Here is a 12246-nt window from a genome sequence, read left to right on the forward strand (position 1 = left end):
TAAATAAATAAATAAATAAATAAACTGTTAATAATAAAAATCAAGTATTATTTTCATAGTGGGGCCACAACTGATAGCCTGACTGGACTAGCACGAAAAAAAAAATCTTATTGTTGAGCCCTGCTGTGTATGTCCGTGTTTCAGTGGTTATTTTAGTTGCTGCGCGATTGTATGAGTGTGGTCCTTACAAAATCTTTTGCTGGGGGTTCTCTGAAGAGTCGTGACGGTCATGGGTCTCCAGGTTGCCAACCTCCTGAAAGAATTGAGAGAGAAAGATAAAAAGCTAGAGAGGCAAATAAATCTACACTCACAAAGTCAGTGTTTGGAACTGACAAATGTATTTAGCTGATACGAGTGAGAAGCAATTTCATCCATCAAATCTGAATCAACCGACGACAAAAATGTAAGGGAGTCAGTTTGACCATCTAATACTTTTCTCACACTCTTTTATAACCAAAATGTGCAAATGTAACTTAATTAGAAATGTAGTCCTCGGAACCAGACTGACAAACCTATTCTGTTGCTGTGACTGTACCCATGCAGAGACATGCAATAAAACCATCACATTTCACGACCGTATGGGGATTACTAAACACTTCACTACAATGCAGAGCTACCTGCCTAAGTATCCATTAGTGAGTGAGTGTGTGAGCGAGAGAAAGAATGGTCAGCCAGAAACACCACTTGCTACTGTACATGACAGGTTCAAAAATATGTTTTACGATTGAGTTACTTTTTTCAAGAGAAATAGAGCAAAGAAACTATTATCTAAGGCAGCACACATGTGCATGCACGTCAGAGTCCACTTTACAAAGAACGCCACTGATGTGCAATTTTCCGTGTGTGGACGTCCAAAGTGGATGTGAACCAGTGCTATCACTGTCTGTCATTACTCATTCCAGCCCAGACAGCCACGGAAATCCAAAATATTTTGGCCGAGCCATCTTGCACAAAAAGGGAAAAAAATGACGAGGAAGACAAAAAAAAAGTCAGAAAAGTCATTCCTTTCATAGTAGGGAGTGAAAGTCAGGTTGTAGTGGAGTGGAAGAAGTCTGGAATGATCGAGAGACAGAGAGATGGATGCATGACAGGAGAATATGATATATGAGGGGGCTGGACAGAGGGCGGACAGGATGATGGAGTCATGGAGTGCTGTTGAATTTAAAACTGGTGATAGTGGGAGGAAAGGAGCAGGGAAGAGAGAAAAGCATTGGCTAACCTCTCCTGAAAGTGTTTGGATGGGATGAGTCCTGCGCGCTGGTTGCCATCACCCTCCAGTTTGGCTTGCCACCAGGTGGCATCGTCCTGGCTCATAACCTGCAGGATATCTCCCTTCCTGAATGCCAAGCCTGCCTCCTTGCAAGGGATCGCCTTATCCTCAGCTGGATTGTAGTCAAAAAGCGCCTTTACAAACATCTGAAGAGCAAGAGAGAGAGAAACAGCTTTAAAATGAACAACATTAAATGGATTAAAATGAAATTAAGAGAAGGTTGAGATTCAAATCACATCTGCTCCGTCCTCTCTCTAAACCATGACCAAATAAAGGTGTATTTTGGGTAGCAGGCAGGCTTACTTTCCACACATACACACCGCAATGCAACAATTGGAAATTCTGTGCGATTCTCATTAGCGGTTTTTCTCTCTAACAAAGAAGATCATGAGGTTTTTAAAGGATTGGAGTGATTGTGCTGACATATCAAATGAATAAATAAGACAAATATGAAGGGCTATTGAGAACAAACGGAGACAGCAAAGTTCCCAAAGCGCAGAGCAGTGGCTTGTGTTGATTTAGAGAGCTGCATGTGCCATACAGAAAAATGATGTTACAGAGGAGAACGTTCCCCACAAACACACCAATACATCCTGAGGGAACATTTCATCTCTGTCTAGCACTCCATCATTTTTTTTTTATCCCTCTTACACATGTGCAGCCAATTAGCAGCACTTCAACATACTCATTACACGTGCGGAAAACAGTAAACTACGGTCACTGGATCACACACACACACACACACACACACACACACACACACACGGGTTATGACTAAATTCAAAACTGAAACATATTTAAACCATTACAGCACAGTAAAATAATATAACAGACTCGCATAGAAATGGTACAGTCCTCAATTACGACACAACACTCAAAAGAGATGACTGTTTTTGCTTTATTGGTGATTAAATAAATTCAGCCATATAAACATTTTAAAAAATAAAATCTTACAGACTCTAAACGTTTGAATGGTAGTGCATCTAAAGGCTGTGTCTTAAAACACTGACATGTCCACTTAAGGCATGTTCATGATGTTAATTTACATGTATGTTTTTTTGACTGAAATTTCAGTCAGCATTTCATTTATTTTTCACGGACAAAGCAATCTCAGAATGCATGGCAAAATTTTGCTAAAAAGTATAGACGACTACCACCAAAATTAATTAATTTTACCTAATATCGTGTATGCAATCTATGTTTTGTCTTTAATTGCATCATATCTTTAGCTTAGCAACATGGTCTTAATTCTATTGGAATCAATCAGGAGTTAATGGTTCTGACTAGGGGTGGAACGGTTCAACTTACTCACGGTTCGGTTCGTATCACGGTTTTAGAGTCACGGTTTTGGTATGTTTGCTATGTTTAGGCAAAAACTATACTGTCAAATAAAAATAAAGAAAACAATAATAATCTATCTAACTACAAGCAACAGCACAAATAAATACAATAGAGTAAAGATACAAATAAAATAAACAGTGATTTTCAGGTTTTTTTTTTTAGGTAGGTCTAACATTAGTTTTTAGGTACAGAAATTGAAAGCAATGAAATGTAAAACAGCATTGCATATTTGACTGTATAAATTAAAGATTAATCTTTATTAAAGTTACAAAAGCTATTCAATCAAGAGCAGTGAGTGATTTCTTTGTTGTTGTTGTTTGATTAATATTAAGAAAGTGCCGTCACTTTAAGAGAATGCACTGATCTAGTGCCCTGATACAGTACGTTCAGCCGGCTATGTCTGCTATAGGATATTTACCAAGATGGGCATTTTGACAAAATTTGTGTGAATCTGTCCATTTAAACACAATACTACAGAGAGAGATTAATATTTGCGCGCGTTCTGAGGCGCGGGTTTGCACGCTTCGGATGAACGCACGTACAAATCTTCTCACTGCACGCGTGAGCTCGCATCCTCTGGCTGAGACTGGCTCTTAAATGTTTAAACTGGCAAAGCTTAAATGAGTTTAGCTTAAACACCGATATCAGCGTGTGCAGTTCAGGTCAGCACCCGGGTGATGACTGAATAAATTCTCATATTCCAGCATACGGCAGTCGCATTGAACAAGAGTGAATGGTTTGTCTATGTTTTTTTTTTTTCTCTCATCGCTGTTGTTGTAATGTATTGGGAAGCCAGAATGCGCATCCATCAACAGAAACATATATTAGCCGAACCTTGTTTGTTTGTTATTTATAGCAAACCATATTACAGATGCGCTGTCAGATTTAGGTTGAACCGCGGTCCTAGAGCGTGCCGAACTGGGTGTGGAGAACCGTACAGTTCGATTTTTTTCCGAAAACTGTTCCACCCCTAGTTCTGACTCTAGTTTCTAGCAGGCTTCACAAGAAGAGTGCTATTTGTGCGATGTGAATGAGTGACTATTAAGAGTAGCTATGCAGCATATACAGCATTTCAAATCAGTCATTATTGAGGTTTCATGTAGACAGCATGCTGTGAGTCAGCTCTCTTGGTTTAGGAACAGATCGACAGAGAATGTTTGTACGCTGGATGGGAGCTGAGAGGCTGACATCATTTGAAAATCATTTGTGTTGAAGATGAATGGGAACAAAAGCTTATCCATCAAAGCAGCAGCCCGTGGTACTTGTACAGGGAAAAACTCCCCCACTGTTTGAGTAGAACATCACATATAGGCCAACTCTTTTTCTGTTCATCATGTCTGATCGGCAATAGTGAGGATGAATTGTACCTTGGGCTCTTTGCTTTGTGCCTCCTCTTTGATGCCTGGGACCACTTTGAATGTGATGGCACCTTGCGACTGGGACTATAAACAGTCAAAAAAAGACAACATATCAACAATCTTTTAAGCATATAAAAAAAGACTAAATTAATACACCAGTGCACATTATTCATTTCATTTTATATCTTATTTTTTAATTTTAAAACTTCCACTAGCTCTTTTTTTAATTTCTGTTGAAATAGCCAGGGGGCAATTTAACCACTTTCAATATTAACTTCATAGCCTATAATGTTTCATACAGTACATTAACAGTCCAAACATTTCCCTTTGGATAAAATCCCTTTTTCACAGGGTTCTGTTCTATTACAGAAGTTAAACAACTGTTTCATGTTGACTCTCCACATACACATACCAGGATGCGAATTATTTCCTCAGGCTTTTTGTCATCTACCGGGATACCGTTGACCTCTTTCAGCTCATCTCCGACATGTATCAGTCCTGAACGCAACAAAGAGGAGTGGATAACAAGAGAAGTTAAGAGACCACAGCACTTCAGCAGTTAATTCAGTGTAATAAACCATCTCAGGTTTCATGTAAACAAACTAAACATCTGGGTGCTGTTAGAGAGCATTTATGTATAGAGAGAAGATGTACATCAGCACTTACCACTTCTGTCCGCTGCCCCGCCCCTCATGATGCGTGCCACTATGATTGCCCCACTGTGTTCATCCTTCTTTATGGTGGCACCCTGTAACACACATACGAAATGTCAACCACATTTACTCAAAGAAAACATGCAATTAACATTGCACAGGTTTATATGTACACGTTAATTAAACTTCAAATTTTCTTAGACATTAATCACTTTTGTTCCTTTTTTTTTACAAATTGGTTAAATTAATTATTCAATGACTGAAGACATGTTTCATTACTGAATCAATCAGCGTTTTTGAATTAATCAGCTGATAGATTCAATGACACTAATGAAGACATTTACTTTTTTATTCTTGAATGAATCACTGTTTTTGAGAAAATCGATTGAATGAACGAATCAGTGACTCACTGATGAATACAGTCAATGCATTCCCATATTCATAACATCCATCCTAAATAGTATGTGAGATTAGAATAAGTATGTCCCAAAGCGTTTTGAAAAGAGTATGCCAAAAGTCTCCAGGCGGTCTACTATTCTGGCAGCTTTTTGAAGAGTGGATCTTTGCACACTCTAATGACTATAATATTGTCCATAACCCATCATATTTTGGAGGAGGATTCAGTTCAGTACTACAAACACAAATAAAAAGAACTACAAACATGGCTGATGTTCATGAGATTGATGGTTGAGGAGAGAAACACTGTTTATTAATAACTCAAATGGGTTTCAGTTATTAATGAATAATATTTTTTTAATGTTATTTGTTTTATATTTCATTTGCAACAACATTGTAAACCATTCAACATACAAGCAGCACAATAGCAAAACATATGTTTGGCCACTATTACATACATGGTTTTGCAAAAACATAAGCAGAGTTCTCTACATCAGTGTTTCCCAACCGGGGTGCCGCGGCACCCTGGGGTGCCGTCTGTCGAGAGCAGGGGTGCCGTGTAAAAAATCATTTTTTAACGCTCTACATGAAAGAACCAATACTGGCAGATCAACGTGTTACTTGTTTTCTCTCCAATAAGGTAGGAGAAATTCTTTGTTTAGTGTAAATTTAATTAAATACAATATAAATTGTGTATATAAGGATGTTAACAGTGACAGGATGAGTGAAAGGCCAGTTTACACTGACAGAATGAACATAACTATGTAACGGAGTACAATTTTATGACATAATTTGTGTCCAAAATTTTGCCAACTCTTCTACTACATGCTCAAATGTATTGACTTTCTTCACAAAAAGACTACATACTTTTTAAGGCTCAGTATAAGTAGGTGAAATGGGACACAGCAAGTTACTCGTTTCATTCCTGAATCAATGTTTATGAATGCATCTGTTAAATTAATGATTCACAGATGAAGAGCGTTAATCATTTAATTCCTGAATGAATCCCTTTTTGAAAAACATCACTTGAAAAATTATTTAAATTTCTCACTGATGAAGAAAGTCACATTTCGTTCAGTGACTCACTTCATAATAGGCAATTGCCACCACCTACTGGCATAAATATGTATAAAGACCCACTGACTTTCTGTGCGTTTGTGTATAGGAAAGTAAGTGCTCGGAGACTGGAGTATGGCTAGATACACACAACCACTTAATGGCTTTAAATGGACTGCTATGACTGCCAAAAACACAAGCAGGAATGCAAAAGCACAAGCTATCCATGGCACTGGTCTGCCAACAATATGCCAGCTCTGTGTGCCATCCTGCCGCCATACATACTCATGCGCTACTGTAACAGAGACACATGTGGTCAGACGCTCATAGCATGGGCTGTCACCACACACACAAACACACGGCGAAATTAGACAGAGAGACTAAGACGGCAAGACTCCTAGCAGGGTGCATGGCTATTCACACACAAACATGTCAGACAGTTTGAGCTTCAGTCTGCCTTCTTTCACCCTCTGTTTTCTGCATCAGTGTCTCTAAGGCTGTTATTATTTCTGAAGCATCCGTGACAGTGGATGAAGGTGCGGAGCGGTTCCTCCAGTGTGCATGTTTGTTTAAAACCTATTGCCGTTTTTACCTCACCTCATTTCAGGTGTCTAAAAGCGGTGAAAAAACGACCTTGACAAACTTGTTCCATTGGCACATCAATAGGATTTTTAAAACTCTAGAAATTTTTTTTTTTTGATTATTTGATGACTTGGTCACCTGTAATGATTTTGCGATGTCATTGTCACGACTAATACATATAGTTCAAGGTCCTCCTCTGATGTGTTAAACACAGCTTTTAAGATGGAAAGAGCAGCCGTTTGTCGACCCTCCCTTCAGAAGTCTTTGAATATTTCCTGTTGATCAAATAATTGGAACAATTTGGTGACCTGGGAGGACAAGGCAGCGATTGGCCCGGAGCTTTGGGAGGTGACCGAAACCAGTGATCAGCTTAGCTGTTACATCTCAATGTGACATAAAACAGTGGTGTTTATGACACACATGAGGGAGATTGAGAGAGAAAGGGAGTAAAGAAAGAGAATTGGACCACAGATATACCATTTAATTTGGTAAAATGTGATAAAGTGAACAGTAGAATCAGTCCAAAAACTTTCCTTTTTAATCAAAACATGAATAATTTCAAACAAAACTAATCACTGAACTGAAGGTATAGTAGTCTATTTAATTGAGTGTGGAAGGAGTTTTTTCCAGTGTGTTGGAACAGATCATTATTCACTCAACAAGGTTATTATTCATATCAATACATCATTACACACTCAACACTCTCTGGCTCATTGTGCAAGGCAAAGACTTTTTAGATATACATAATGCTTTCATAAAAGATAAAGGCAAAACAAAAACCAAGACAAAGATTTTGGTCACATCCAATTAGAAAGGATATTTCTCATATTATTCTAATGAATCTTACTCGTAATGACTAACATCATTCTGCAATGCTAACACACTCATCAGAAGCCAGATACACAGCTTCTACAAACCTCTTGAGGCCTGGCTTAGAACTGCCCACAGATGGAAGGGCTCTAAGCAAACTAAAGTGATATGCATTAAAGCAAATAAAATCTTTTTTGTCATTTACCCATGCAAATGACTGAAGTCCATTTTTTTCTCTCTCTTGGTGCGAGAGCATGAGCTGATATTCCGGTGCAAGTTCGTCCTCTCTGCCTCGGACATAACTGACTTCCTCCAAATCGCACATGCTGCTGAGAGAGCCATGCTACACTAGGCTGACTAACCAAACTCATCACACAGGCATGATTTATCCATCAGGAACTCCACCTCTGTTAGTCATCCTCGCACGTGCAACTTCATTCTTGCAGTAACGTCACTTGTAATAGGCAGCCAGAGGAAATGAGCAGGTTCTTTGATTGAGCATTTTCAAGGTTTTCTTATTTCCTCTTGTTGCTGAGGTCTGCCCATTAAAACACGCTCTATAAATAGACTTTAATGAAAAATTTTCCTCTGAACGTTGTGAGAGAGAGAAAGCAGAAACTGAGATAGAAGAAAAATTAAGCACGTTAGAATAAGAGGCCACGGCTCCCTAAATTACTCATCAGTAACGTGACCCACGGCTGCCAGTTGTGAAGGTGATCAGCTCCATATGCTGAGACTCTTAGCACACAAATGCTTATGACTGTTATTATAAGGCCAGCCAAAAGTGGATGGCTTAATCTGTGCAGAGCTCAGAGCGCCGAGACAAAAGTCATTCTTCAAAGACGGTTCATCCGTTGACAGATGCAAAAATCAAATGCACATCACCGCCACTCATGACTGTGTGATGACAGTAACTGCTCATGTGTACGCTTACTCTCACGACAGAGGCATTAGATGAAGACAATGAAGAAAATCTTTTCTTTTATACAAATACACAAAGACGATCTACAAGCGCATTAGATGTTAAACAGATGCCGTGGGTGCCAATGGGTGTGCCTGGTTAGGAAGGCCCAATTAGCCCCCTCTGGTTGATTTCTACGCCATTCGGCTGCCAAAATGCACAATTTCTTTCTTTATAACAAATAAGCTGTACAGTTTTATATTTGAATTAGTTGTGCACACACACACACACACACACACACACACACACACACACACACACACACACACACACACACACACACCTATTCAAATTTGGGATTGGCAAGATTTTGAAGCTTATTATTAAGCTCACCGAGGCTGCATTTATTTGATCAAAAATACAGTAAAAACAGACTTTTTGTAATATAATGTTGCAATTAAAAAGAAGTTGAATATATTTTAAATGTCATTTATTACTGTGCTGGCAAAGCTGAATTTTCAGAGGTCATTACTCCAGTCTTCAGTGTCATATGATCCTTCAGAAATCATTCTAATAGGCTGATTTGGTGCTAGGTAACATTTCTTTTTATTATCTACTGTATGTTGAAAACAGAGTCACTGCTTAATATTTTTGTGGAAACCATGATACATTTTTACAGGATTCTTTGATGAATAGAAAATATTACATTTTTCACAATACATTTATTTGAAATACAAATGTTTTATAACATTTCCTGTAAATTTTGATCAATTTAGTGCATCCTTATGATGTATGTGCGTGTGCATAATTTGCAGGTCTTTAACTTATGGGGGTCCATCTGTGCCAGCCAAGTAATGGCCATTTAGATTAATGGGAAAGCGATAGATTTCTCGTGATATTATAGATCTCCTTGGTGCATAGTACCAACATATTAAGCTTTTTCGAACACACTCTCTGACATCATAACATAACTTTTTCAAACGTCATTACAATAAGAGTCTGAGGTTCAGATCATTTCAGCAGAACCTAAGCTCTAGCCATCAAGGCAGACCTGAAAAAACAAACACAAAGACCCGGGCAGAGACAGAGCGAGTGTTTGACACAAAGCCACTTAAACTGGCGTGAAAACAAACAACGATACACACTCTCTTCAACTCGCCGCTCAGATGAACATAAATTACAGAGAACCAAATGGCTGTGTTTGCTGTAGATTTGGCAGGGAGAAAGCTGGGGAGGAAAAGACAGCAAAAAGAACAACAGCGAGGTCATTAAAACGCAATTAGCCACAATTATCACAGCTGATTTATGCCACCTGCGAGTATACCAGCAGGAAGAAGATACGTGTTAAACAGGGTAACATGGTTATTAAACTTCCAATTATAAATGCACACACACAAACACCGTGAGACTCAAAACAAACACCGAGTCTGTGATGTTTCACTCCCTTTATATATTCTGACTGTTATACTGACCCTTCAATGACCTGCTCAGTAAACACTCAATGTTGCTTTAACCCTGTTGCATTACAGTTCCATCATTAACAGGTATTATGTTGAAAAAGGAAAACTGGGTCTCATTACGGTAATAATGGCTGAGGAATGCCAGGGTTTGTGCTGAAAATAGGACAGGCCTGACTTGAATAGAAATAAATAAGAATGACAGGAAGGTAAATGGGAATGGGTGGAGGTAAAAAGGGAATGAACGGGAGAGGGAAGTTGAGGCCTGGGATAAAACGCTGGATACAATCGTTCAGGTCTCCTGCAGTATGACCCTGAAGGCTAGAAACAGTCATTTTATATCCAATGGGAAAACACACTCCAAAGCAGGTTTCCAACATCAAGTGATTTTTCCATCCAGGCTGAAAACTTACTGCACAAAGCAGCTAAAAATGGCAGCTAATCAGAACCAATTTTATTTTTAATATTATTTAATATGGGGTTTTGTTCTAATATGATTCAGCAGTGGTTGAGGCTACTGAGTACAACACAAAAAAAGAAAACGATTTCTTGCATGCTTTTGCGATCGATGATGTTTAGGTCAAAACTTAGACAAAGAAAGTGTTTATAAGTATCAAAGACTGAAATAGATGTGTGTCTCTGTGGTTTCACACACTGGATTATCCATAGGTTGTCTTATAAGTGTTGTCTGTGTACCCCACTAAGGAAACATCACTTTCAGAAGCCAGATCTTGTTCCTTCACCTACATGAGGAAATGCCTTCGAAAGACAAGCAGACCTTACTACACAAAGAACACAGTGTGTGCGCTCGAGCACCTCCTGTGCACTCTGTAACAGGATATAGACAGAAACATGGACACTTGGGAAAATCAGAGCACACTATGCAGAGGAAGGAATGAAAGATTAGAAAAACAGCAAAAGGTGAGGAGAGAGGCCTGAACTCCACACTTACATAATGACCAGTGACAAACTCTAACCCTAATAAATCAGCATTTCAAATATTCTTTAAATGAATCATTTGTCTATTAATAAATGTATTCATTATCAAATTATTTTAAATAAATAAATAAAATGTTTATTCTGTTGACAAGGCTGTAGGAATGTATGAAGGAACCTTGTATGAACAGCCTAAAACTTTGTCTGGCCAACATTAGTCTATTACTGATCTCAGCAGGTAACGTGGGAGATGAGTGACACATTAGCTCTCAGGCCAACATTACCCTCTGATGGTGCATGTCAGTGTCTGTCATCAATATCTCACTGGAGAGAACGTTCTCTTCCACTCCGAGCCATCAGGGCCATGATATATTTCTCCTGAGTACACAGATGTATCGCAAAAGCGCTATCATGTGTGCTCCCGTCTTTCACCCTAATCTAATTTGTGCGTCCATTATTTCTAGAAAGTGACATTACTTTAGTGCTTGGTTTTTTATCACTAACCCAAACGGATGACCTTATAACCTTCCATATGCTTCAAAAGAAAAGAAAGAACATATGAAAACCTTAAGCAGCAAAAGCTAACTACAAATTAAGGTAGAAATAGATACCATTTGGTTATTAGGTCTATCAAGCAATTTAATTTTTAAATACAATTAATTTTATGATGTGCCGAATAATGTAATTAATTGCAAATTAATCAAACATCAGTTTTGGCTGAGAATTTTTTTAGCCCTCATATCTTGAATATTAGGGGCATTTAAATTTCATTTCATTTCAATTGCACACAATATAAGATGACAAAGTTGTGTCGTGTGTGTTAAATGCGTTAATTTGAACATTTACATTATTTTTTCATAATTATTTGAAGCAAATTAACATGTTAAATTGACAGTCCTAGTATAGTAATTTGTCTTCCTGTATAAATCCAGGGCAATCAACAATTATACCTTTTCTGAATGTCAATTACAGTTCTCATATCACATATATAAACCCTATTGATATCAAGAACCAAAAACTACCATTCGGAAATATTCAGCATCAAAATATATAAAAAAGGTTTCTAATGAAGCTGCTGGAGAGGAAACATCCATGAAGCCTTGTGTCATCAAGCCTTGTGTCATGAAGCACCATCACCTTCAACTCAACCTTGCTAAGACAGAACTGCTTGTGGTTCCATCAAACCCATCGTTTCATCACAATTTCACCATCCAGTTAGGCACATCAACCATAACTCCTTCAAAAACAGACAGAAACCTTGGAGTTATGATTGATGATCAGCTGAATTTCTCAGACCACATTGCTAAAACTGCCCGGTCCTGCAGATTTGCTTTATTCAACATCAAGAAGATCAGGCCCTTTCTTTCGGAACATGCTTCACAACTCCTTGTTCAAGCTCTTGTTTTATCCAGGCTGAACTATTGCAATGCTCTCTCTTGGGAGGTCTTCCAGCAAGTTCTATCAAACCTTTACAATTAATCCAGAA

General features: G+C 38.3%; 1 protein-coding gene across 3 annotated transcripts in view; it reads right to left on the bottom strand.

The window, feature by feature from the left end:
• Window positions 1–12246, bottom strand: part of LOC107657298 (MAGUK p55 subfamily member 7) — a 112975-nt gene that overhangs the window by 53188 nt on the left and 47541 nt on the right. For all 3 annotated transcript variants that reach the window (XM_016445340.1, XM_016445339.1, XM_016445341.1), the window contains 5 exons: window positions 4636–4717; window positions 4382–4467; window positions 3979–4053; window positions 1220–1416; window positions 189–253 (listed from right to left, as the gene is read on the bottom strand). In XM_016445340.1, coding sequence (XP_016300826.1) covers window positions 189–253; window positions 1220–1416; window positions 3979–4053; window positions 4382–4467; window positions 4636–4717 — 505 coding nt within the window. The remainder of the gene's footprint in view (window positions 1–188; window positions 254–1219; window positions 1417–3978; window positions 4054–4381; window positions 4468–4635; window positions 4718–12246) is intronic.

Source organism: Sinocyclocheilus anshuiensis, unplaced genomic scaffold, assembly GCF_001515605.1.
Source record: "Sinocyclocheilus anshuiensis isolate Anshui unplaced genomic scaffold, SAMN03320099.WGS_v1.1 scaffold159, whole genome shotgun sequence".
In the NCBI taxonomy this organism is placed as follows: Eukaryota; Metazoa; Chordata; class Actinopteri; order Cypriniformes; family Cyprinidae; genus Sinocyclocheilus; species Sinocyclocheilus anshuiensis.